The sequence below is a fragment of the Melospiza melodia genome, chromosome 6, assembly GCF_035770615.1.
Source record: "Melospiza melodia melodia isolate bMelMel2 chromosome 6, bMelMel2.pri, whole genome shotgun sequence".
NCBI classification, from domain to species: Eukaryota; Metazoa; Chordata; class Aves; order Passeriformes; family Passerellidae; genus Melospiza; species Melospiza melodia.
Window position 1 is genome coordinate 49,965,570 of NC_086199.1, and position 27,447 is coordinate 49,993,016.

General features: G+C 37.1%; 1 protein-coding gene across 1 annotated transcript in view; it reads left to right on the forward strand.

Moving 5' to 3' along the window:
* Positions 1-27,447, forward strand: part of SPON1 (spondin 1) — a 182,809-nt gene that overhangs the window by 58,991 nt on the left and 96,371 nt on the right. The window contains exon 6 of the mRNA XM_063160571.1: positions 613-761. Coding sequence (XP_063016641.1) covers positions 613-761 — 149 coding nt within the window. The remainder of the gene's footprint in view (positions 1-612; positions 762-27,447) is intronic.

The following is a 27,447-nucleotide window of genomic DNA, read 5'->3' on the forward strand; positions in this document are numbered from 1 at the left end:
CAGGGCTGTGGGACTTCTGTGACTCCTTATTTCTGCTCAATGCTCATTTCAATTCCATTATACTTCCCTAACATCTTTTTCTTTATACTTTTTTTTATTATTATTATTATTATTATTTTGTTCAACAAGACAAGAAACAAGAATGGGAATCCTTTTGCTTAGCTCTACAGCTCTTGCATTATGAGAAATCTAAGCAAGAAAACTCAGTGAGTATAGAAGTGAATACAGAAAAATTTACTTCTTCACTGCCTTCAGTAAGGAAAACTTGCTTTTAAAACTGAGGGTGACCACCGAAGTCTTCCCTTGCAGGTTTCCTTCTCGAAAATATTTGACAGAGAAACTTAAAATTAAAGGTTGCTTAAACTTTCTGAAGTGAGATCTTTGGTGATAAAAAACTATTCTAAGCCTGTTTGTTTTGAGGGGCTGCTTTAAGCTCAATTTCTGTCAGTCACTGCCTTGTTCCCACTGCTCTGCAGACGTGTGTTGGTGCAGTGAGAAGTGGCAGCATGCAAAAGTGGGGACTCCCAGGCTTTATTACAAGTCAAGAATTATTGTTTGAGGCTGCCTCGAGGGTGGTTTGATTTATTTTGTTTTGGTTTTCCCCCCGAAAAGGACGCACCAACCACTGGTCTGCCATCATTGGCAGCTCCCACTCCAAGAACTACATCCTGTGGGAGTATGGGGGATACGCCAGCGAAGGGGTCAAGCAAGTGGCAGAGCTGGGCTCCCCAGTGAAGATGGAAGAAGAAATCCGACAGCAGGTAGGTGCATTTTGGTGCTTAATTTTGATAAAAGGATCCTCCCTTGGCCTGTTAACAATTTGTTATTGGGAATGTAATTTTGCTGAGTAATTCTCAGTTCAGTGGAGAAGGAGTTCTTTGTGGCTTTCTAGATTCATTCTTACCCTGGCAAGGATTTTTGTCTAGGAAAGGACAAGTAAGTTGGAGCATTCTAAACTTAGAAAATCTGTGTGCCATGTAGAGCAGAAATCAGAGGGGGCAAAGTGAAAATCACCTTTTCAGGCTTGATTGTGAAGGCACTGTTTTAAAAGAAAACTTTGAAGACAGCAAGCAATACCCCTGCCTTAAAATAGTGAATGATTATTTATCATTTAGATTCACTTTGCAGAGTGCTGCATTTTGCTTCTTGATGGATGGCCTCATTTTGTGTTATACAAATATGTAAAGTGCTGTGTTTCCCTGCCCACATTATTTATGTGGCACAAGCATTCTTTTCTTAATAATCCCTTTTACAAGGAAAATAATCTCCCCTTAATGTTGAAAACATGCATGAAACCCTCTGTACTTTTCTTCACTTTTTCTACATTTGTGTGGATCTTTCCTATATTTGACACTTCTGAGGATGAAGTCAGCAAAAATAAAAGCAGAGTTCAGGATGATATTGTGGATTAATCATTCTCTCTTTTGGTTAAAAACACAGTATTTTGAGACCTCCAGGATAGGTTGTATACAGGGTTACACTGAGAGATATAAAAAAAATTCAATTATATTTATATAAACAGCATAAAACAACCTCAAAGACTGTTGAAAAAACTCATATAGCAAAAGGCTTTATGTGCTAAATTTAATTTGCTTTCTTGTGATTCTTAAGTGCATATAATCATGGTACAAGAACATCTGGTGTATTTGTCAAGAAACTCCCAAAGCCAAGAAAAATAAAATAAAACCAGCTTAAAACTTAATATATAAAAGGGATAGAAAAGGAATAAGAAGGGGAAAAAACAATCTCAACGTGGGATGAAATGTGATCATGGATACATTGCCTCTTTAAAGCATAATAAACCTTGGTATACCTGGAAATAGAAATAGGACTTGCTTCTATGCAGAAAAGTGGCTGGATTTTATCCCAGCAATATAATATAAACCCAGAGGGATTAAAATTGTAGCAGAATGTTATATATACCACATGGAACTTATAATTTTTGCTGCTTACTTGGGAAATCAATACTTTCTTGTAGTAGGCCCACGTGGAATGAAGAAAATCGGCAATTTTTTACTGAGGAAGATAATTTCTGTTGCAGCCTTGGTGAATACTTTATAAACAGGGGTTTGGCACATCTCATTTGGGGCTGTACAAAGATTGGGTCTTTTCCTGAAGCAGCAAGAGCCAGAGGAGGGTGTAGGGTGAGGAGCAAGCAGAGATCAGGCTGAGGACTGGGAGAATGGCAGAGAATTTGAAGGGAATATGGGGAAAAACATTGGAAATCATGCCTCTGCTTTGTGGCTTCTTTGTCATTGTGTGCCACATACGTGCAGTGAGGGGATATGCTTGTACACTGGATTTAAATCAGAGGAGATCGTGACTCTTAGAGTGCATCAAATAGAGAAATGGCTACAGCTTCAGGGGCTGCTGAGATTGAACATGCAATTAGTGAGCATCACAGTTGATTTCAACTTTGGGATGTCTGATTGGGCCAGCCCTGGTTCTCCTGGGTCAGTTTATCCAAGTAATCAGCTGGATCTTACCTAGAGCAGTGCAGCATGTCATCAAATGCCATAACGTTTTTGTTGAGTTTATTTGAGATTTTTTTTTCTTTTTAACATGTGCTTAAGCTGCACTAAAATTTATGACAGATTTTGAGGTAAAATTCTGCAACCTAAACAGCAGAGCAATGCCAGGAGCTAATCTGCTGTCATTGAAGTCAGGCTGGTATTTTTCTCTTTTTAATTGCACTTTTTATCCCTTGCAATATCCCTACCTGCCTTGAAATTTGTTAATGTTGTTTCCTTCCCCACATGTTCCAATCTACCTCAGGATCTCTTTGTTCCCTTTCCATTTCTTATTTTACCTTTCTTTCCACTCTCTGCTGTCCTGCCAGGCTTGTGTTGATGGGAGGGTGCAATTCATTAAATTAATCACTCTCCAAGCAGCTTTGATGTTCTTGAAAACACAGGAAAGGGGATTTTTGTTTAATCCTGGTGCCTGGACTCAGAGCTCACTCACTGCAGGTTGTGCACTTCTTCCAGGGCCACACTTGGATTTGGGAATTTGCTGTGTGTCAGCTGAGTTTTGTCGGCAGTTTCTTAGGTGAGCACATAGAAACAAAATTTTGTGGGAATCAGAAAAGCAGAAACTTCCACAAACACAAAAAGATTTGATCTGCAGCCTCAGAAGATGCTTAAATTGATGTAAAAACCCAACACACAGAAGCAGAAAAATCATAAATGTTTCTATAGTTATAAGTAAGAATATGCCTTAAGTAAGTAAGAAACTGTTTTAGGTAAGATAGTAGTTTATAAAGAATGTATGGGTGTGGTTGTATAAAATAAGCTAAAAGTTTAGAACTTAATAAAAATTTCTATAAAGGCATGAGACAGAAACCCACTAGATAAAAGTAGCCACAGTACAGCAGAAGTAAAAGTAATAATAGAAAAGCAAAATAAATCCTGTGACAACTGTCTATTAGTTAAAAAAGTTAGATATTGTCTTGTAACAAAGAAACTTGTAACTGTTCTTAAACTATGACCAATAGCTTACACCTTTAAAATCTCGCAACTTCTAAAACTAATGTTATCTAAACAAGAAATCATTCTTAACCCAGAAATAGTCCCATCCCTTCATTTCTAACAATGATAATATTTATGTAACCAGCATCTGTCACTGACATTACTCGAGGTTTGATTAAAGGAAAAAAATCTAATTGTTTTTGGGTTGTATTACCAAAAATTTACAGGGTATAAACAAACAAACAAACAAATAAAAGGTCTTTCTTTCAAGGAGCTTTGTTAAGAAGTGTCTTAATAATGATGTGTCATTCAATGGAAAATCCTCAAGCATGAACATTTTGCATTCTGTATTTACTAACTTCAGACAGGAAAATCTAATGGCCCCATTCTTCTGTGGAAGAGTACGGCACTGCCTTACAAAACAGGCCATAAAATGACCTGTTTTGTAAAACTATTAAAAACTATAACTATAAAACTATTCAGCTGAAATACTGCAATTACTTTTTAAAAAATCAATCAGTCAAGATGAATCCAATGACAAATTTACTTTCATTTTTACTCTTCTTTCTTTTTTTTAATTAAAAAATTCCAAATCAGGACTGTTTTGTGAAGATAAATGTTTATATGAATTCATAGCAATTACATATTTATAATTACTTTGAATTGGCTCATAGAAAATGGATGCAGAATTTGAAAGGGAAATTCTGCATTCAAAATGGGATTGCTCTGTTTAAACACATGAACAAACAAATAAGATGGTTAAAGCATGAATCAGAAGGAGTAAAGTCTAATTCTAAATCTCATGTACTAGGCTGATGAAAAAAAGACTAAAAAAGAAGCATTGTTTTAAACATCTCACTTTAAGAGAAATAATTTTGTTTTGCCTAAATACTTCTGAATAAATATGCATCATTTTGCCACCAATTCTTTTTTAAACGAAGATAAGTAATATTCTGCAGCTTACATCTTTCTCCAGAAAATGCAGTGCACACTGACATAGGGTCGCGTACGCCCTAGCGCAGCTCTCTGCTCCCTGTGGAGCCACAGGTGACATTCTTGCAGGTTTGGTTCTAATGCCCTCTGAAATGTCAGTCAGTGGGATGACTTTTTAGATTGTCTTCAGCATCCTCAAATGAAAGCTGAGTGTGCCTCCAGACCTTTCAGAACAGCAAATTCAGTTTTCCAGGAAGATGCTTGTAAAGTTTTTAGACACAGGATAATTTAAATTGTGTGTGTGAATTGGAGGTGAAACCTGAAACAGCAAAAAATTTCTATAGAAAAAAAAATATAATTGCTATGAATCCATACATTTATCTTCACAAAACAGTCCTGATTTGGATTTTTTTAATTAAAAAAAAGAAAGAAGAGTAAAAATTAAAGTAAATTCATCATTGGATTCATCCTGACTGATTGATTTTTTTAAAAGTAATTTCAGTATTTCAGCTGAATACTTATTTTATGACCTGCTTTGTAAGGCAGTGCTGTATTCTTCCACAGAAGAATGGGGTCATTAGATTTTCCTGCCTGAAGCTGGTAAATCACCTGAATTACAAAGAGGAACCTGCAGGATATTGATCACTTTTTTATTATAGCACTGGGCAAATTATTGTGTTTACTGAAACAAGCTCAGAAGTTTGCTTTTTGAATCAGCTGTAATTGAGTGCTTAGGGAGGGTAAAACCTGCCAGCCTGGAAGGTTCAACTCAGGTGATTTGTGCTTGACAGAAGAGCTGAAAATTCCCCCTGAACCCTTCACCTCAGAGACCAGGAAACACCTGACAATCCCTGGGAATTATGCTGGGAATTGCACTGGGAAAACTGATATTTTTGTTGGAATAGTTCTGTCTGTGTTTTGTTGAAAGGAACTAAAAATTTAGTGACTACATGGGTGGCTTGGCCTTCCTTGGAGGAGGGCACTAAGAGAAGTGAAGGGAATTGGATTACTTTGCCATGACCTGGAGTTGGTATTCCTGCTGCTGTAGAAGGAATTGGCACCTGGGATGTTGAGATTATTTTGCCATGACTATGGTTTGATGTTTTTGGCAGGGACTTACTTAATTCTAGCACTTGTGGAGACTTATACAGAAGTATACTTTTGCTTTACGTTATTAATCAAAACGGACCTTCAATCTGTCTAGATTCAGGGTTTCTAATTAGAATAGGAGGATTTTCTTTTAGTTTTGCTTGTGTGTTATTTGAAAAGTGCTTAAAGATTGGTGGATCAGGTTTTGTACTCAAACTGTTTAGAAAATTAAAAACATACAGAGCTTTGTTCAGCTTCATCTGTGGTGTGTTATCTATGAAGTTGATATTCCTGCTGCTGTGGAAGGAATTGGCACCTGGGATGTTCAGATTATTTTGCCATGACCTGAAGTTGATGTTCCTGCTGCTGTAGAAGGAATTGGCACCTGGGATATTCAGATTGTTTTGCCATGACCTGGAGTTGGTATTCCTGCTGCTGTAGAAGGAATTGGCCACCTGGGATGTTCAGATTATTTTGCCATGACCTGGAGTTGGTATTCCTGCTGCTGAGGAAGGAAATTGGCCGCCTGGGACGTTTCACCTTGGCCTGCCCAAACCTTCAGTGCATGGCACCAACATCCCCACAGAGCCCCTTTCTCCTCAGTCCTCTGGGAGGGCATTTTTGTTCCCATCCAGGTTTCAGAGGCCTCTCCCTGTGGAAAAGGCAGGAAAATGATTGTGGCCATAAAGGCTGCTGTGAAAAGCACAACTGCTGCTCCTCCAGAAGCCCTTTAGGTTTCTGTGTAAAGCCCACAGCAATTCAGTGCTTTTGGACTTGGTGTGGCGGGGAAGTAGCAGGACTCTGTCCCAGCATGCTTTCCACTTTAGTTACAGCCTGACAGCATGGTTTTAATGGGGTATTTATTCTAATTCTGGACAGATCAAGCTGCTCGGTCGTAAATTGGCTTCTAGGCTTCTGTTTGCTCAGTCAGACTCCTCTGCACTCTGTGCATACACCTCTGCTGTGAATTATGGTCTTTTTTAATGTCTTTTGAAAAGGGTAGATCCTAGATTTATCATGCTTTCCTTTTGGAAGATGTGCCTTATATAATGATTCAAAATCTCTGGCATTTTGGTAATTAGAAATTTTGAAACCCTTGTGTACGGTGCTAAATTTCATAAAGTATTTCTGCCAGAAAGAAATAGTCATCTACTTATGTCATAAAGAGAAGCTTTATGTGCCAATAAATAACTCATACGACAGGGCTCTGAACACCTCTTCCAGGGGGGCTTCCATCTTATAATAAACTTCAGTTGGAAACTGTAATTAGAATGATTCAGTTGGTGTTGTTTTCTTTAAAAAAAACCAAAAACAACAAAAAAAGTTCATCCCAGCTCCATTCTTTTTTAGTATCTCATGATCATAAAGATGCACTTCCCTAATAAGAAACGAACTGATGCTGCCTTCTGTGCCACAAAACACCTTTTGCTAGTCTAAAAACTCTTGAAGATAATGAGTCTTTCACAAAATTAGGTTCTGACAAACCATTTTGAAGTGTTCTATTATTTTCTGGGCCAAAACACGAAAGATTCAAGCAGCTCAGCCAATAAAAACTGAATAGACAAATTGGAGTCCTCTGAATATATCATTGTGCTGTGGATAAACTCTCAGTGGTTAGGGCACAGTCCTTGTGCCACAGTTGCTCCATGTGTGGTTCCTGTGTCTGTAGGCTTGTGAGAGCTGACAGGTGTTGAACATATTTTCTACAAAATATTTTGTACAAAAATGTCTTTTTTATTATTCTGGTCCTCTCCCTCGTTTGGAGCACCAGGCAGAATGTAATTTTGAACTTTTATTTAGCCTTTGGTCAAAACTTCAGCAAAATAGTGGTTATTTAATAATAATAGTTAATAAAGTTAATAATGCCTTTTTTTCTTCACTTCTAATTATTTTTTTCTTAATTTCTAATTTTCATTCATTTCTATTTTTTCTTCATTTCTAGTTAATAATGCCTTTTTTTCTTCTTTTCTTCCTGCCTTCCCTCATCCCGTGTCAGCTTAAGGCTTTCTTTCTGATAATAAACAGGGAGAGATAATATTTGGAAAACTAAACCTTTTTTTCTTTTTTTTTTGCTTTAATTTTCTGTGCTTTTAACAACCATTGCTATTTGATTAATCAACAAGGCATCATAAGTTTTGATTTTTAAAACTCCACCTTGTGAGCTCTCATCTTTCTGTGCTTTTAATAACCATTGCTATTTGATTAATCAATAAGGCACCTTGATTTTTAAAACTTCACCTTGTGAGCTCTCATCTTGCTTAATGAATTCCAGAGGTTTCACACCTCTAACTTTTATGGGAGTCTTTGAGTTTTTGCCCTCTGAATAATTACCCAGTAATTGATATTGAATGATTTGCATAACCAAACAATGAGTTGTGGTGTTAAGTTAGATCAACATTTAATTTCTCCTTAATTTTTACCTCAATTTGCCTTGCTGCTTATTTTCTTCTAATCATCACAGACCCTCAAGTTCTGATAAAACAGGGAGAAGCACACTTTCTCAGTAAAATCCACTAATCAGGTTCTCTTCGAATAAAAGATCTTCAAATATTTTTTTTTTGCAGAAAAATAAGAATAAAAAAGTAGGCTTTACTCAAAGACCCATCTTCTCAGTGAAGTTTGATACTAAATTGTGTGGAAATGGAGCCCATCAAAATTCCTACCTTTTTTCCAGTCTGTAGTAGCTGAGAGGCTCACCAAAGCTTGTGAAGATTTTATCTGGCTCTTTGGTATCTGTCTGGATTGCAGCAAAGCAATGCTTAGTGAGGAAACTTGCTCCTGATAGATCCATCCCTTTGGGTGGCATGCAATAATTTCAGTTCTCCAGCACACAGATATAGAAATGTCACCTGTTTGGGACAATATGATTGTCTCAAACATCATTTGCTAATTTTAGTATTTTAAAATATCTTGCCTTTTCATTTCTTGCAGTTAGATCTCATCACGCTGTTCTGCTGCCACAAAATTATTACCTGTGGCAGATTCATCCAGTGGAAAGAAGTGATGAAATTATTTTCAAGTTATTTTCCTTCAGTCTATCACTGCAGTATTTTTAAAACATGAGAATTGCAGATGGTTCTTTGTGTGCTGCTGATACTGAGGGATGGCAGAAGTTCAGCACTCCAAAGGCAGACTTTGTTTAGGGAAATTAGTTGTGTTAACTGCAACTATTCTGGTTTGGGTTTAGGGAAATTAGTTGTGTTAACTGCAGCTCTTCTGGTTTGGAATTGCTGCTCTAAAATCCTGACATTTGAGTGACTCTGAGGCACTCAGGAGCTCTCTTGCAGCAGCACCAACAGAATGTTAAGTAACACAAACTGGAGAAGAGGCAGCACCAATAAAATTGAGTTGTTTGCCAAGGATGCAGAGCAGATGGTTGGGCTCCTCCTCCTGTGAAGGGAGACCCTGCCCAGACTCCTGTGGACTTCAGCAAAGTCTGCTTTTAAAGGGTCAGAGTACCACTAAAAATTAAATTAGGGGCAAGTCGATTTCCCTCTGAGTGCTTTCCTCGGCAGAGGCTGGAGCTGTAATTAAAACGCAGTGGCTGAGGAGCTGGTGGCTTTCCGTGCCTCTGAAGGAGATGCTGCAAAGGCTGAACAAGGGTCTGAACCCTCATTAGCAGCATTTGTCAGGAACCACAGGATCTTCCTTGTTTTCTCTCTTGTTGCATGGTAAATATTGTTCAAAGGAACAGCATGCAATAACAGCTGAGGCTGAAGAGTCCTACAGCTCATTTGCCTTGCAAATGCTTAATTATTCAGACAGATTTTCAACATAAACAAAAACAAAGGAAATAACCCGCAATGCAAAGACTGTCATCCTGGGATTAACTTTTTTGGGGGGTTGTTTGCTTAGGAACCTCAGTTCAGGACTGCCACTCTTTATCAAATGCTAATTTCCACCTAAAGTTCAGCAGAGCACTTAGAAAAATACCATGTACAAACACCATCCACATGAACATTTCTTAGCCTGTGTCCTTTTCTAAGACAGCTCTTCACAGAGTACTAGACCCCAGAGACTGATTTTAAATTTATTTAATGTTCAGAGAGCAGAAATGTTCAGGTATTATGTTACATCTCTATTAATATGTAATGGATCAACTGGTTCAAGACACAGAATAGGGAGGATATTCATTAGTATTTAAGTGAAGTTTTAACTGTGTTTTCCTAGATTGCTTTTCTAGCCTGAATCCAAAAGGACTCTAATGTGTTGTAGTTTCTGTCAGTCAAAACCAGAAGCAGGAATACTTATTTTTAGTAGGGGGGAGAGGTTAATGTTGTTGAGTAGTCTTTAGCTCAGGAAAGAATGACCTGCTTGCAGAGTGTGTGTTTCCTTGAAGTTCACCAGTCAAATATGGATGGAAAATAACACATGCATGAATTTAGGGACTGGAATATCTGCTACAACTTGAAACAGCTTCAAGGGTTAACACAGGGCTGGGATGAAAATTTCTGATTTTGTAATTAACTGCTGGTCACAAACTCTCTAGATTCCTTTTAAGATTATGTTTCTGGATTCTCCCTCAGCTCTCTCCTTGAAACTCATCTCAGCTTAATTATATTCTTGCTTCAGCCAGTGAATTCTTCACATAAATGCCCTCACTTAAATAATAAACATTATTTATTTTAAGCATAAATAAAAATAAATGCACCCCTGGCATGGGGTGTAGCCTGCTACTCCAGGAACATTCTGTGGAAAAAAGGCCATGCAGAAGTTACTGGAAAGGAGACAAGAGTAGAGAGGGTGCTGTGCAATCTTGTGTTCCTTGCACTGACACACACATCACTGCTTGATGCCAATATTTTAGCAAATGATTTAAAACACTGGGCTCAAAACTAGGTATATTCATAACTAGAAATATTCCACAGAAAATTTGTTTTCAAATTAAAATGTGGAAATTTAAGGGTGATATTAAGCTGTAGCACAACAAGGAAGTTGATTCCCTGCCTGGATAAGCATCTGAAAAGTTTATTTTCTTTCTGGGTGAGAAGAGGCCACCACTTATCTGGAGTTGTCCCAGGGGTGTTTAAACACCTTAGACCTTACCAATACAGGAATTCATCAAGCTTAGACAAATCAAGGTATACCTCTTAATATGGTTTCTTCTGTAAAATACTCCTCAATCTTAGGAAAAGATAAAAAAATTAGCTAAGAGACTGCATGAATTATTCTATATACAGAAATGGAATGCATCTTAAAATTGCTGTCTGTCCTATATCCCCCTGTAAATTGGCAATAGTAGTTTGGATGCTGAGAATGCAATGATTCTCTCCTTTTATAACTGAATCTTTGAATACTTTCAATACTTTTAGCGCATTCAACGCTTTAAAAATATATTTTTTAAGAATAAGTATCAACAGAGAGCGCAGACTTTTTTTTTAAATTCCATTTTTGAATTCTGTTGAAATATGGAAAGAAGAATGAGTTCATGAAGCATTTCTAAATTATAGACTTAATGAACACTTGGGCTCCACGATTAATGATGTTATTTTAATTCACAAGCCAGATCAATTATTGGCATTATTTGCAGGTTTGGGGGTTGTTTATTGAATATCTGACAGATGCACCTGTAAAGCAAGCAAGAGTTCAGAAAGAGTGAGTGCATTTGTGCCTAAGGATGGTTTAAATTGGTGGACATGAGATAGGATTTCAGTGCTCTTTTTTGGATATATATTCCTACATTAGTTGATAGTGGAGGGAAGGGGGAAGAGAATGGATGATTTCTTGAAGATTTAATTTTCAGCATACCTTAATCAGAACTGCCAATTTTCTGTAAGGGTGAGAGGAATGAAGACAGGGAGAATGGGCAGCCATGGGGTTGCAGAAGGTGGAAGGCAAAACCTTTTAGATCTAATCCAATTTGACTCATACCCACAGACTCTGCAGTGCAATGTTTCTTGTTCCTTTCATCTGTGTTTCCGAACATGAAAACACAACATTTTAGTGTTCTTCCAAAACAATTAATTCAGTTTAAATACTCAGCTGTATCATTGCTGTTACTGCACATTCACAGCTTTAGTTTCTCACAGCACTTTTCAGAACATCTGAATTTTTTTTGCTGTTGTTCCTCCAGAGCTGTGTACAGTGCTTTCTGCTGAAAACTTCACCATGTGATTCGTGCTTTTAACTAAAAAACCAAAGGAAGAAATAGATCTTTTTCATCATCAGCTAAAAGCAATATACACCAAGTGGAATGTGTGTGCACACAAATGTGTATCATTTACAAAGACCTACATGGCCATTTAATAGACATGGTTTAATGTTTAGGCATGAGGAAACTGTTTAAAATAATTTTCTTATCCATGTAAACTACATCAAAAGTCTGTAGCTAGACATAAAAAATGTAACCAGATCCACAAAATCTGCTTGAGCATCACTAGCTTTTCCACTTTTATCAGTCTCTTGTCATTGATCAATATACAGCCATGAATACTTTGCTTTCTCAAACCCAAGATGCACACATCTCCCCAGGTTTTAGATTAAGAAAGGCATCCAGGAATTAAAAAAAAAATTATTTACCCTTGAGATTTATTACTATATCTCCATTTCTCTTTGGCTTATAAAAATCCACAATGCTGCAAAGAAATAAAAGCGCTTGGTTATTTAAGCTATATGACAAGACTTTGTGCTGAAATACTCAGGAAACAGCTTGTGTTGATGGAAAAGTGATTTTTTTTTTTAATATATAGGAATTTGAATCCCCCACACAGATCTTCTTAGAACTGTAGTAGGGAGGCTTTTTCATTTTACAAATGGAAATGCAATTTTTCTACATCCCATATAAATTCACTTTAATAATCACTCCCTGAAATTAAGGTTTGCTATGTTTTTAGTCAAGTAAAAAGGTTTCAATTGAGTTATATAGGAAAAGAACTATACCCATGGTAGACAACTATTCATAAGATTAAAAAACCTGTCAGTAAATTATCTGTCAGCTGCCACTTTAGATATTTCCTGTTTCTTTTTCTCTCTCCATAAAATGTTGGGCAGAATTAGTGCACGTCACATCCATGTCAATGATATTGCTGTTTCTTAATTCAGTCAGGAGCCTCACAGGTGATTTATTCAGATCATTGTGGCTCCTGTAGACAAATTCAGAGTAGGAGAAAGATGGGGAGAGACTCTTTACAAGGACATTTAGTGACAGGACAAGGGGGAATGGTGTCAAACTGACTGTGAGTAGGTTTGGATTTGGTATTAGGAAAAATTCTCTGTTGTGAGGGTGGTGAGGTTCTGGCAAAGGGGTTGCCCAGAGAAGCCGTGGCTGCTCCTTCCATCCCTGGAAGTGCCCAAGGCTGGATGGGGCTCTGAGCTGCCTGGTCTAGTAGAGGGTGTTCCTGCTTGTTAGAGCCCTGGATGCTGAGAATTTCAGGGTTTCTGTGCTGGCAGGCACTGACCCCCAAGAGAACACTGCATTGACATGAGGATTTGGAGAAGGCTTCCAAAAGGGAATGACAGAACTGGGATTGTGGGTGTGGATTTGAATAGAAGTGTGTGATATCACAGGAGGGGAAACTTAGAGTTTAAGGGTTTAGAATACAGTAATGTATATAAAGCAAGATGGAGGTTTTAGGTGGAGGCTGGTCCTCCTCCCTCTCCTTTTCTTTTCCCCTTCTCCTTCTTCCTTCTTCCTCCTTCTTCTTTCTCCTTCTCCTCCTCTTTTCCCTTCTCCTTCTCCTTCCTTCACCTTCTCTTTCTCCTTCTCCTCCTTCTCCTCCTCCGTGGGTTTGGGTGGTTTTGTGTAATTGGATAAAAAGTTCACATTGTGGGCATGGGTGGTTGTTTATTGGGTTAAAAGTGAAAATAATTTAGGTGTCATTTCTTAATTGGACAGTTTATCCTTAAAAGGCCTTGTAGAGAGGGAGATACAGCTCCATTTTTAGTTTGTTAGAGTGCAGTGCTGCAGAACTCAGAGTTTGTGAGATTGTAACATAGATAAGAACCCATAAACATCTGAGTCCCAACAAGAAATTCCATCTCACACATTTAATCCTGACCCTGGAGAAAAAAAAGAAGATAAAACTTGACACCTGCCCATGGGAATGAGATGATCTTTACCATTCCTCCTCAGTGACATCATTCTGTGGAGATCAGAATCCAGAGTTCTCTGTCCTGAGAGCTCCTGGAGAGGCATCTTTCCCTGAATTACTGTATGTAGTATCAGTGCTCTCTAGATTCATCTGAGAGGCTCCTCATCACTTTAATCACTTCAAACAGTTTTTCACATTTTCACAGCAGGCCCTGGGATTTTACTTGGAAAGTTCTGAAAACTTTTTCCTTGGAGCTGGCATGTGGGTTTGGGTTGTACAGATCTTTTGGGCTGGGTCAAATCATGTCCTCTGAAAGGAGGGAGGTCTAAACCAAAATTACTGAAGAAGCTAAAACCTTCCCATGTAAAATTCAGGTCATCATTTCAGGGTGGAATTCCAGGGAAGACAAATATCCATGTTTGTATGGGATAATGTGTTTTCAGTTAAGCAGGATCAGAGTTTGTTTGCCTTTTTTACCTGTTTTTTTGACCAAAAGTTAGTGTCTGATTGATTTATGGAATAGTGTTTATACTTTTGCAGTACCTTCAGGAGAAATTAGCACTCTTGCAACAGTGCTAAGGAAAGTAGATGGAAAAGTTCATTTTCAGTGAGTAAAATAAGGAGAAAGTCTGCAGTGTTCCATAGATACAAGTTGTTTTAAGTGCTTCTCTTTTGAAAAGTTAATTATGTGATTGCTGCATTACTTAAGAGCTGAGAAGAACATATCTGTAATGAGCAGAATCTGAGTAGATTTTTAATGCATCTCTTTCAGCTCTGCCTGTGGCCAGGAGTGCTTATTGAGATATTCATTTACAATAGATTACTGGTACTTTTTTAAAGTACTTTCCCACTCTCCATAATTGATGTATTAGTATATCCCCTAAGCATATTTTCCTGCTCATCTTTACTCCATTAAGATTAAACAGAATGGTCATTACATCATAAAGCAATAAAATATTCACTTTGCTACTCACTGCAAAAAAAAGCTGTCAAATTTAAAGATTGACTTTGCCTTCAGGTACATTTTTAATGGTCCCTTAAATATAGCCCTGAACCAGTGCAACACACAGTAACACATGAAGAACTTTCTTCATCAGGGGAGTGTTTATCTTAATTAGGTGTCAGGCTCAGAATTTTTTGCTTAGCCCATGCTCTTCTCTGTGAGAGATTTTTATCCATGGTTATATGAATTCATGACACAGTTGCAATGCAGGTTAAAATTAGGGTGACAATTTAGTCTTTATGGTTTTCTATAGACTTCTTAATAGGTTTTAATTAAAATGTCAAAGATCATATTTATATATATATACATTTCTTATTCAAATAGCAGTGGAGAACATGTGTATGCAAAAATATGAAATAACCTAATTTTCAATGTGCAAGCATAAATTGCATTTGCAAAAGAGGTGTTCAGTCAAGAAACAAACCCCAAATTTTATGTTTAGAAATTTAGGCTTGCAGAATGGTATGTTTCCCTTACTCACTGTAGTTCTTCATTACTTTTCTCCAACACTCTTCTTCTAAGGGAGAAAAAGAGACTGATATAAATGGTAAAAGCAATTTTCAAAGGGCATCTAGGAAGACATAGGATGCTTCTATTTTTGTAATTGAATGCTAACAGGAATAAAATACATAAAATACATGCAGCAGCATTACTGCAAAGCTGTTCTTGTCAGTAAGGGTCATATTTACTACTCACCAAGCTAGATAAAATTTGGTGTTAGGGACTGAGTAATTATAATCAAGAGAAATTGCAGCCAGATTTATTTTATTGATTATCTCTTCATTAATATTGTTGTGGCTCCAAAGCCTCAGTGTTCCCATACATTCTGAAAAGTATCAATATTCACTAGTTTTGATTCTTACTGAGTGTGAGATCTCTCAGTCAGTGCGGGTTCAGCGCCACTTTTTTTGCCTGCCCTGAGATTACTGAAGTGATTAACAATTTGATAACACTCGGAATTATAATGAAAAGCTTTGGGATATTTTAGCTTATGTTTATTGCTTTTTTTTTAATGATGGTGCTAATGTCTCTCAAGTTTGGTCTGCCTTGTGACTGATTGGAAGCACAGCTCCTCTGATGCTTTTGGCAAATGCTATTTCTCCCTTTTAGCAGTTTTCCTTGGGTGAAAGCACATCCTGGCTCATTATGTAAAACAGATAATTAGCTGATTGCTTTTGCTGGGCTTAGCAGTGTGATTGGATGTGTGTCACTCTTGTCAGATCTTCAGAAGAGGGCAGCTTGCCTGGAGATGCTCTTCCAGTGTCACCATCAGTATCCTGGAGGCCCTGCTTGCCTTCCTTGTGTTGGTTCCACTGCCTTTTTATGGCATTGGACAACTTTTTATGGCTTTTTATGGTTATGGCGCTGCACAACTGCAGCCCTCACTGTGCCCCAGTCCCCTCCTGCCAAAGGCTCTGACAGAACTGTAGTAAGTGCCTTGATCACATCAGTGGAACTCCACTGGAGAAAAAGAATTATATTCCTTATAGAATTCCTTACAGAATTATAGTTACAATAAATAATCAAGATAATTTGATCCTTTGACATTTATTGCCGTCTTCAGCAACGGCACTGCTGTTTCTCATGTTTTTGTTGTGCAAACTAGAGGAAATTAGTCCTTTACCTGTTCAGTCCTACCTTTGCTTTCCATCTCCTCTCTCTTTCTAATCCTCCTATACTTGCACTAAAAGCATTTTAGCAAACATTTATGAACAACTTCTGAAATTGTATTCCAGGGCTCTCTCAAAGAGCACCTACAATTCAACCTCTCCCCGAGTGTGTCCCATTATTTGGCCAATTCTTTTGTACTTAACTGTAGAACTTCCCACAGTTTGAAAGGTATATATCCTTTTCTTTAAATAGATGTTCAAAGAAGTGAAAGAATTCAGTTGCAAGCCATTCATTCATCCATAATGTTACATGAGAAAAGTTTTCACCCTGTTTGGTTTTTTTCCGTGGAAGGTATAATAAACTAGCTTGCAAGTCAGTTTTTAGTTTTGCCTTTATGTCTTTACAACATCTGTTCCAGAAACAGCAAGCTTTGTTTCTGTTCCAGTTTGCTTTGGCAAGTGTATACTGAAAAAAGGATACTGTTAAATTTACAAGTAAATTATATTAATTCCTGTATACTTCTAATAGGTTTTGACTGTCCAGATGGCAGCTAAAACTTCTAACTTTTTCCATGTGCTGGTGGCTTTGAAAAGAAGCAAAAATAACAAAACTAACACCAGCCCCCTCCAACAAATGACAGTTAAATTATTGGCTTTTCTTACCTCTATGCCACAGCTCTGGTTGATAAAGGAGCAAAAATATCTTGTCATTTAAAGAAGACAATAGATTTTTGTGATCCTGTAAAATGTAATTTTTAGGAGCAGAAGAGGTTGGGTCTTGTCCACCTAACAGAGCCCTGCCTTTGTGCCTGAAGCACCTGCAGCCAAACTTCACCTAAGAACAAAATATCTGGAATATAGGGCACTGAGAGGAGCAATGAACTCTCAGTAGCTCCATGTTACAGCTGAAGATATTTTTGGTTTTTTCTAACCTGCTTCTGGCATGGAATGAGCTGAATTCTGGTGGATATTTTGAGCTGGACAGCAGTTCTGATGGCTACCTGTTGTTTTCCTCTTAGACTACCTCACTGCTTTTCCATTTGTCCTCATGTAGACCCAAGTTATTTCAAGGGATTAAGAAGAAAGACCTTAAAATATAGAAAAAATAAAGGGATATCCAGTTTGGAGCTAGGCAATAGTGTCAGACTTTACTGAGCCACCACTATCCTTCTCATTGTTGTTTTTTTTTTTTTCCTTGGGATAGTCACTTTTCTCCTCTGAATTTTATATATTTTTTGGAAAAAAAGAGATTTTTCATCCCCTCCATATTGTGTTGGGAGAATAAATTAAAATATATTCATTTAGTGCATGTTGGTGAAGCATATAAAATGCAGGGGGAGGAGCTGGGTTATAATTTTTTTATACATTTTGTTTAACTGATGACATAGTTCCTGGATGGCAACTTTAAAACAAGAATTCCTTTCCCACAGAGATACCCAGTAATATTTTCTATTTCACACAAGGTTCATCTAATGGTTTCAGAGCATGTTAAGACATTTAAGAAAATAAATTTCCTAATACTCAGGCACCTTGGTTTTTATTGGTGTAGAGTGGTTAAGTGCCTTGCATATGTTATAATTCAGAGAGTAAAATGGAAATTAAACTTTGGGCCAATTTAGGGACAGATAAATTGGTAAAGATTTTCCTGGTTCCTCTGCAGAAATAGTTCATTACCTCCATCAATAAGTATTTTTCACGTTGATATCTCTGACAGATAACTGTGTGTTATCTCTAAGACTGAATTGTGAAAGAAGAGCATTGTGCGCCAGTTTTAAGTAAAAACTGAAGTCAAGGGGTCTTTTCTTCGTCCACTGCCTTTGAATAGTGTTTTTGACTAATCATGACTTTTGGGCTTGCTTGAGGTTAAACTCCAATTATGAGGTGAAAGAGCAAGTTTGATTTGCATGGGAAGCTGTTGCTTAGGAGTCAGTGAGAATATTGACTCGTTAAACAGGATGGGTAATGCAGAATATATTTTCTAATTTTTTTTTTTTTTTTCTGAGGACAAAGGAAGTTGTGCTGAGGCAGAAAACAGTCGGGATTCCTTGGCTGTGACCATGCCATTGCTTCCCTCCATGCTGGGCTCTGCGGTTTTTCCTCTGGGAATTCCCTGAGGAAATCCTCTGGGATGTCCTGTGGCAGCCAGTGGGGTCTGTGCTCCTGCAAAGCCTCTCAGGGCATTGCAAAGTGATTTTCATCCTCAAGAAAGGAAATGTGGGCAGCTCCTCTCGATTATCCCATGCAGGAGTGAAAGGGAGATGGATCACTCCAATATTTTTAAGGCAAATGGAACACCACTCCATCGCCATTCGAGGGGAAAAGGAGATTTAATTCTGATAATTAAAATCCTATTAAAAATGTTGCTCATCTGCAAATGTGAAGGAAAAGATTTTCACCTGTCCTTTCCATGATGGCTCACACTTGATGCTGCTGCCTTTGTTTCTCCCAGTTTGTGAGGCATGAGGAAATAAGATGGGTTCCAAGAAGAAGAATAATTCTATTTTCTTCACAGTGTGTGAGGAGAGAAAGGCTGCCATGTGTTGATGAGATCATCACTTTAATAGCAGCCATTTATCTCTGAATGCTCTCTGGAGGTAAACACAACAATCACTTTTAAAGTTAAAAGCATAATTCAGCCTGGTTATTTTCCTAATCCTGTTTTCATTGAGGTGGATTGGTTCACCTGATCTATTTCAATGGTGATGAATGCAGAATATTTTTTTGAGGAATGCCTTTTATATTTGCTTCACCTTGATTTAGGATCCAAGAGCAAATTTAAAAAAAAAACGAAAAAACAAAAAAAAAACAAGCCAACAAAACCATACAACTCCTCATCTTTTGAAGTAAAAGGCTGATTGGGCCAAGTGGAAATACACAGGAAAGAAAAAAACATTCTTTATGCTGCACTTGGGAGGAGCAAACTGGTGAAAAGTTGTTTTGCAAATGATTAAAAAAAAATCCTAAGTTCTCCTCAGGAACAACACAGATCACTGCAGTCAGTCTGGATTCTGGAAATAATGCTGCTTTATACCCAGAGTAGACTGGTTGCTAAGGAATAGGTAGATGGAGCCTTTTCACATTAAAGCAAGGACCCATACCTGTGGGGAAATTTCATCAGAAGCTGGTTGTAGATGAAGTTAGTTTAGAGATAAAATTATTTGAAAAAGACATTATCCTCAAATCAAGAACGTGGTGGTCTTGCAAGAACTTAGTCCAGCCTGATGTAAGCCCTGATAATAAACTTTTCTGCAGCTATTTTGGTTGTTGATAGAGGGGAACCACCAGCTTTTACATCCATACCTTCCATTTTGTACTTGTGAGGATTTATTATCTTTTTCCCATTCCAGTGAGATTTTTTACTTTCCTGTAGAGTGGGAAGTCCATCTTGTTTCTTTCTTTTCCAAGTAAGGAACTGAGCTTTTGTTCCCTTTCTTTTCCTTTTTTCTGGAGCTCTGCTTATACAGAGCAAGACCATAAAATGAGAATTGTGATGTGATGCTGTGAGTTTTGTGGATGTTGGTCTTTGGGTGTTGATTCACACTCACAATCTCATCCACAGAATTAAACCAGGATCTTCTCAGTATTAAATCCTAGAGTTTCTCTCTTCAGGTGTATTTATAAATAAATAACTTTTTTAAAGGACATTTGTCCCATAAAGAAGTCACTTTCACAGTCATGTAGGACAATTTCTTGTCCTTAATTCAGATAAAATTTCCAGGATGTCCATCAAAACATTCATCTGCTGGCAATTTGGGTATTCTTATACACATTTCTCAAAATTTCACCTGTAAATTTTGCAAACAAGATGAAATGTTTATCATAAAAAATTTAGTGAATTGATCGTATTATTTCCATAATTATTTATTGCCTTACATACTCCTCCTTAAAAAACAGCTCAAGAAGTTTGAGCTGTTAAAGTTTTCTCCTCCAAAATAAAAATACTGGTTAAAAATAGAAAAATCCCCCAACCTTGTACATAATTGTCTACTTATCATAGGCTTTTCCTTTAAGTTTTCACATTTACTTGACTTGAATTACGGAGTTTAATAATGGTCAAGATGAAAGTATAGACATTAAAAAAAAAGAGATACTTAACATTGGGGAGAAATGTATTGATTTAATTAAATCCCTGTCATATGCCCTCGGAAGAAATGTCAAATTAAAGCCAGCTATATTGCTTAGATATTTCAGATGTGACACAAATGAAGGCTTTATTAATTCCTGGGTTCCTAATTGTTTTATTTGCATCACAGCACACCATGGCTCTTGGATATGGTTCTGCTCTGGCCCCCCCTGTAATTACTTAGGACTTGGGAGAGAGAAGCCCAAGCCTGTCTTATTAATTGCTTGGTTTCCTTTAGTAGTCATACATTATCTGCAGGATTTATTTGTTGACCACTGCTTCTGCTGTTTCCTGCAGTCTCAGTTCAAAACCTCTTTTTTCTTATGGTAAACCTTGAGGCACAGTACATGCTCTTATCTGTATGTAGATATGAAGAATCGCGGACAGATAGTGGTTTATTGAAAGGGTGTATGTGAAATGTCTGGTTCTTTTACTTATTCATCCTAAGAGATTCACAAGATTTCATAGTGGTAAAATAGACTGCTTTTTTCTGGTTTTTTTTGTTTATTTTTTCCCCCCCGGGTTTTTTTTATTTATTTATTTTTTATTTCCCCAGTTTTGCTGTTGTATTGTACTTTACATGTATGGTGCTCAAAGGAGCCTCCAAAAATGCACCATCACTGGTGCCATCACAGAATTAGTGACTTCAAACAAACCCACACACTTCAAATTAAGAACATAAATATTTTATTTTAAAGATTAATATTTCTAACAGTTTCTGATTTTTTTCCTAAATCTATGGGGGTTTTTTGCTAAACTGTTTTTTTTTTTTTATTATTGTGATGGAGTAGAAAATATATTTCATGCATTGAAATGACCAACACAAAGAATATGAATGAAAAATATCACACACAAAAATATTCCCGGTGTTGTTTTTATAAAAACAACACTGGGAATCCAAAGATTTTATGTGGGGTAGAAGAGAAGCCAAAACAATTTGGCTACTGGAACAAAATTTATGTTGAGGAAGATGAGGTCCCTGTGAGAGTGATGGAAGGCAGTTAAGGACAAGTCTGGTCCTGCTAAAGCAGTAAACTGCTAGGTTTGTGTCACATTAATTAGAATTATACTGGAAAACAGCAGATTTCCCAACTTTGTTGAGAGATCTCACTTGGAGTTTTGATAGGCAGGATCCCCCCCAAACAAATATTCCGAATTACAGTTGCATATCTGCCCTTGCCTACAGTGCTGCTGCTCCACAATCTACATTTCTCTCTTACCTTGAAAGCCATTCTTTATCCAATGCACACATTATTTCCAAGCAACAGTGGGAAGCCTGGGAGAAAACAGAATGAAAAGAGTTTTAGTTAGTCAAGCAATTTTGGTTTTGTCTTTTTTTTTTTTAAAGAAACAACTTTTACAGCGCCAGACACAATTTCAGATTAGGATCCCTGCAAATGTCAATAGATTTTGTTTGAATCTCCCATGAGAGCATTTCAGAGCTGATAGCCCTGACAATTTTAAGACAATACAATTTAAAAAGAGCTGTATATATTGGAAGAATTTTTCTTTTTTCAATTTCTTGGCTCACGAGAATTTTACTGTGCTTAGCTGCAACTGTGGCACAAGAAAGTTTTCTCTGTGTTCTCCTCCTCATCATCAAGTTTTTTTAGCTTCTGTGTCACTTGTGCCACTCCTGTCACCCTCAATCAAGCAAAGAGGTGAGGCCAGCACTGAGCCCTGATTTTTCTTTGCATGGAAGGAGAATGAGGGGAGCAGTTCTGTAGATCCCCCCTTGGTTTTGTGCGCAGGATCTGAGCCTGTGGAGCTGCGGGCACAGCGCATCAGCCTGGTCCTACACCTGTGTCCTTTCTCATCACAGACAGAAAAGGGTTTTACTTTCCCATGGAAAAGTTACTGCTGAAATGCCTCCCTACTAGCACTGACCCTCAGAACCTTTGGCTTCCTGTGAAATTAGACTTTTGTTTAAATGTTAATAACTTTTGAGTGGTTCCGTGCCACCGGTCGCCGCTTTTCAAATGCAAAATTGTGTCAATAAGGTGGGAATAAATTTAATAGGCTTAATGGTGCCTGTAGAATAAAGCAGCTTGTCTGTGACCTCCTCATTAAGGTGTTTGCTGACAATGCAGACTAACAGCAGTAGGACATTAATACTACTGTGTGAGGAATTACTTTATTTTAAAAGACTTCAGCAAATTTTCATGCCTTTATCTGTCCCCATTCTTTCTGGCTGCTAGAACCTGTAAGTACTTCAAATACCTTATCTTCCTCCTTGACAGGGAAATTCTAAACATACATAAATCTGTGGGCCTAATTGCTGTTGAATATTTTTTTCAGACATGTTTCCCAGGAAACAGTCTGAACCATAAAAATGCTGAACCATAAAAGTGCCACCACTGTGAAGTTAAGGTATTTATGCCACCTATACCTTCACTCTTTTCTTTAGATTTTGCTATACCCATCTTCTTTTTGAAGCAATTAGCATTTTGAATGTAAAACTAGTGAGAAGTTTAGACTGAAGTTTAATCACCTGTTTCTTCTGAGTCAGCTCTGCCTTTATCTCAAATCAGAGCATGCCTTGATGCAGCAATGGAAGCTCATTGTTTGTGCAGAAATGTTGTGTTTTGCATTATTCATGCCCAACACAACTTTTTTCCCACCCCTAAAATAGTTAAATAAATGTAACTGGGAGGTCCTGCAGTGCTTTGGGTGTGCCAGGACTGTGTGTGGCTGAATTTGAAAGGTGTGAGCCTGGTTTAAAGCACAAAAGTGGTTTTCCAAATGGGACCCCTTGGTGCACAACAGCTTTTGCACTGGTCTTGTGTTGGGACGGTGGGAAATGCACTCAATGCAACAGTTTGCCAGAGAGAATTGCAAAATTGACTGAGAATGAGCAACTTCCAGGGAGTGATACTCTCACCATGCCACACAAGCTGTATCAACAGATGATGGTAATTGAAGCAAGATTGAAATAGTCTAAGGTGAACATTAATATTTAGGAATTTTTGTCAAAAAGCCTCAATTACAAGAAAAAACCAAGAACAGGATAATAAACTTTTGAGTTATACATAGCTCCTCCTGATTTAACAAAATCCACAAAGAGAGTTAAAAAACAGAATAGGAGCTCTAACAATGTGCTACGTGATAGTACTTGAAATTCAGATATTATAGATTGAGGAGGAGTGTGGTCAGCGTTATTCAGGGAGCTGCCTGTTACCTTTTATTTTCCTCCAGAGCTGCTTCTTTTATTTCAAAAATAGTTCTCAGGTGCTTTACAAAATCAGGTTTTTCTGCTGTTACAGCTAGAATTAGTGTTATTTGTATCACTGGTTCTTGTATCACTGATTCTTCATTTCGGCCAATCACGACACAACATTAACTGCAAGGTGAAATGTGAGGGTTCATTTTAAAACGTAAATATTAAAATAAATTTTTTTAAAAATTATATAAATATGTGTTTTTATGTATAATGAAGTTGCTTTTTCTTCAGAAATCTTTACACTTTTCAAATTCTTAAAATATTTCTTCAGAGTAATTCACAGGGAAACAATGAGAAGTCCTTGGTCATGGAACTTCATTGTGCCATGTAATTTAGGGGTACAACACCTTTATTCCTTTCTTATATGCAGCCATTGTAGGTTTTTTCTGATTTTATCTGATCATATAGAATTGAAAAATTGTTAATGGTTTGAAATAGAACTGCTTGGAATAAATAGAATTTTCTTTATAACTATCCAATGCCTGAACTGTATTTTCACAATTTTACTATCTTCCAAACCTATATATTGCTTTGTATATTCTACAACAAATAAGTGTTGTTCTTAATCATACAATCCTAATATAATACACAATTTTAACCAGAAAAAAAAAAAGGAAGAAATCGATCATTCCATGTCATGAAAATAATTTTAAAATCAATTTCTAAGAATAGGGGAAAATGAGATTTAGAAGAACTAGAAAATTCCTCTTTCTGTGAGTGGTCATTTTTTGATTATACATTCATATTTTCAGTTATTGGGCTACAAATAAAAGAAGTGGATTTTTCTTTTAAATAAAGAAAAATTTAAAAGTCACCCAACTCCTTGAGATTTTGAGTAAGACCTTGACGGCTGTACTAGCTTTCATATTACTGCAAGATTTTCAGCTGCATATTACCTCCCATCTGTCCATATTTTACACCCTTCTTTACTCTTTAAACAAGTCTCTAAACCCAAGACTAATCCCTGCATTCTTCACAAGGTATTTTAGGGTAAAATATGACTAGGAAGCAGCTTGCCTCCTGCTGGCTCCAATATTATAAATACATATATTTCAGTGCACTGTGGCCCCTTCCTTAAGCTGTTGAATTTTAAATTCCCCACAGCATCTAGTGTGTTCTGCACCTATCAATTACAGAGGCCAGGCCATGGCAGCACAAACGAGACCTCAGCTTCTCAGAGGGCCTGGATGCTTGTTTTTCTTTGTCACACTTCTTTAGCATGGATCTTGAACTGTAACACTGTGGTTAAAATATCTGATGTGGTTAAAAAAGCCTCGATGTTCATTTTTAGATTGGTTTCCTAAGAAACTGCAGTTTATGTGATGGTGCTGTTCATCTTTCAGCTGCAAATCTGAAAACTACTGAGCAAGCCTGAACAAAGGGTAGAAAGTGAAAACAAATTTGTGTTAGATGGAGATAATTAGGGAAGATTGTCAGGAGGTTAGAGGAGGAAGATGCTGATGAATTACCTTCCTCTGAGAGAAGGGCACGACCCAGGGAGATGCTCCCTTTCAGGCTCTCTGCTTTGTGAAGCCAACTTGGAGCTTGCCTTCTTGCTGTAGTCACGTTCAGCCACGTATTATGTTAATATTTCCTATCAGAACAACATAAAACATTTTCCTGGAGTGTCAGTGAAGGATTCCTGCTTTGCCCCCCTCATATTTCTAAGTGGAGCTCAAGCCATTAGAATGTCTTCCACCGCTCTCAATTTTCTCTATAAATAAAGGCAGAATCTCATTTTGAACTTTGCTGAAGGGCAGAAGCAGCTGCTGCCCTTGCAGTCAGAGGTCTGTCAGCTCAGGATGAATCCCTATCATGGAATTGGTTTGGAAAGAGGGACTGAGATAAAATAAACCCATCTTCCAGCCAAACCAAAGAGCTCTCAGCTGTTTATTCAGGTAGTAAAACTCAAATCTCCAAAAGAGAAAATGCTTTTGGTGGTTTCTGTCCTTGTGCTGAAGGATGGAGCTGGTTCAGGTGATCTCAACCATCTTATGGAATAGGTTTTTTCAGATTTATCCTAGAGAACCTGTTTGTTTGACATGTGGATTCCTCAACTGCCTCCAAACCAATCAATCAGATTAGTGACTCTCTAGCTTCATTAATTCTCCATGCATCAACAGCAAAAGTTTTCCCATTTTCCTTGCATATTCTGAAAAATTATGGAACATTGCTGCTTGTCTCCAAAAATGCAGAATGGCAAAATTATGGACCCCAAATCTTAATGTCGTAGCTCAGCTTTTATTATGCTTCTTGTGCTTCAGGTAACAAATGTAAATTTCTTTAGTCAGCATGTTTGGGTCATCTTATAATTTGCAGATATACCAGTAATATTTCTCAATATTTACGTCTCCCCAGTGACTGGATTGTGGCTGTCCTCTAAATGGTTGAATTTAGGGATCAAGGTTTCAGGGAGTGCAAAAATATAAATGTAGTGAGATATTGATTTAAACTAGTCCATGATTTGCTTTGGTAGTTAAATCTAAAACATTGCTGGTCATTAGAATAAGCCTGTTCATTTCTTCATTAAAATCTCATTTTCTCAGCTGTTTAAATTTTCCTCATTTGGTCATTAATGTAGAACCTCAGGTTTGCTACTGTTTTCTATTCAATATGCTGAGTATACCTAAAATTATGTCACTCTTGGTGTTGAGTCTTTTCCTCTTCACTTATGATTAAATGAACAAACAAATATCTTGTACTGCCATCCTTATTGCCAACATTCAAATCAGAGATTCTTGGAAAATGTATGTGAAATATTTATTTTCCTAGCATCTTCACATTGGACAAGGTTTAAAATTTTGGTTTTAAGTGGTCATTTCATAACTTAATCATGCCCTAGAGAGCCCCTGACACTTTCAAACACCAGGTTTCCCTGTGCAGCATTTAATATTCATGAACTCTCTACCAATCCTATTTATTTTCCCATTCTATCCTTTAATAAATATTATTTTCTCCTTCATTATTTTTACCTACTCCAGTATTCATAGGAATAGTAACTATCCTGTTCCTGGTTTTATCTATTGCATTTTATATTAATTGCCCCATTTTGTCCTATATCACACTGAAACTTTATTTCTTTATGTAATAACTGGAAAAAGTTCTATTGCTCTCTTCATGGTTCTCCTTTTGGAGTACATCCCATGGTGTATACAGAAGTGTTTGTACATATATATATATATGTATGATAATAATATTACTTTTAATTTTATCCAAGACCATAAATACAGGCTGTCCTACCTACCAGAATAAAGTTGTTTTTCCTCTGGGTTCTTTACTGAAGGTGGGACTGATTCTCTGATTCTCTAGAAGAGACAGCAGAGACTTGGTCTAATAGGATTATTGACTACCTGTAAATGCAGCTTTTATGCACATTTATGCCTTTCCAAAACACTTATTTAGCATTGGCACTTTTTATATTCTAGATAGAACATTTTTTTGTTATTTGAGCACCTGGTAGGATTAACCCAAGTGCCAAAAATTACTTGTTTTTCTGTAAGGGTGCTGTGGACTGCCAGGCTGATGCTCAGTGCAAATTAATAAAATTTAAATATTTAATTGCAATAAACTGGAAGAAAAAAAGCTGCTAATAATTTTGGGTTTGGGATACTTTTTACATACTGAGGAATCCACTGATCAGTAAAAAAACTGTGTAAAATATCCTTAATTAAATATTAGGAAAACAGGAAAGTTGGCTGCTACTGGTAGATGAGGCTTTCTTGTAAAATAATTAATATATTAGGATGTAATTAGGAAAAACTTGAATATGCCAAATATTTGGTGTGGTAATTCAAAAGAACTTAAACCCATTGGATTAATTAGTATTAATTACACTTTTGTAATGCGGGGAATTAACTGTCCTTTTAGTACCAAATAATAAACATGTAAATCAATGAAATTTTATAATATCTGTCAGGGCATGCTCTAGGCAAACATGAAATTGGGTTTTTTTTGGACTAAAAGGAAGGGAAT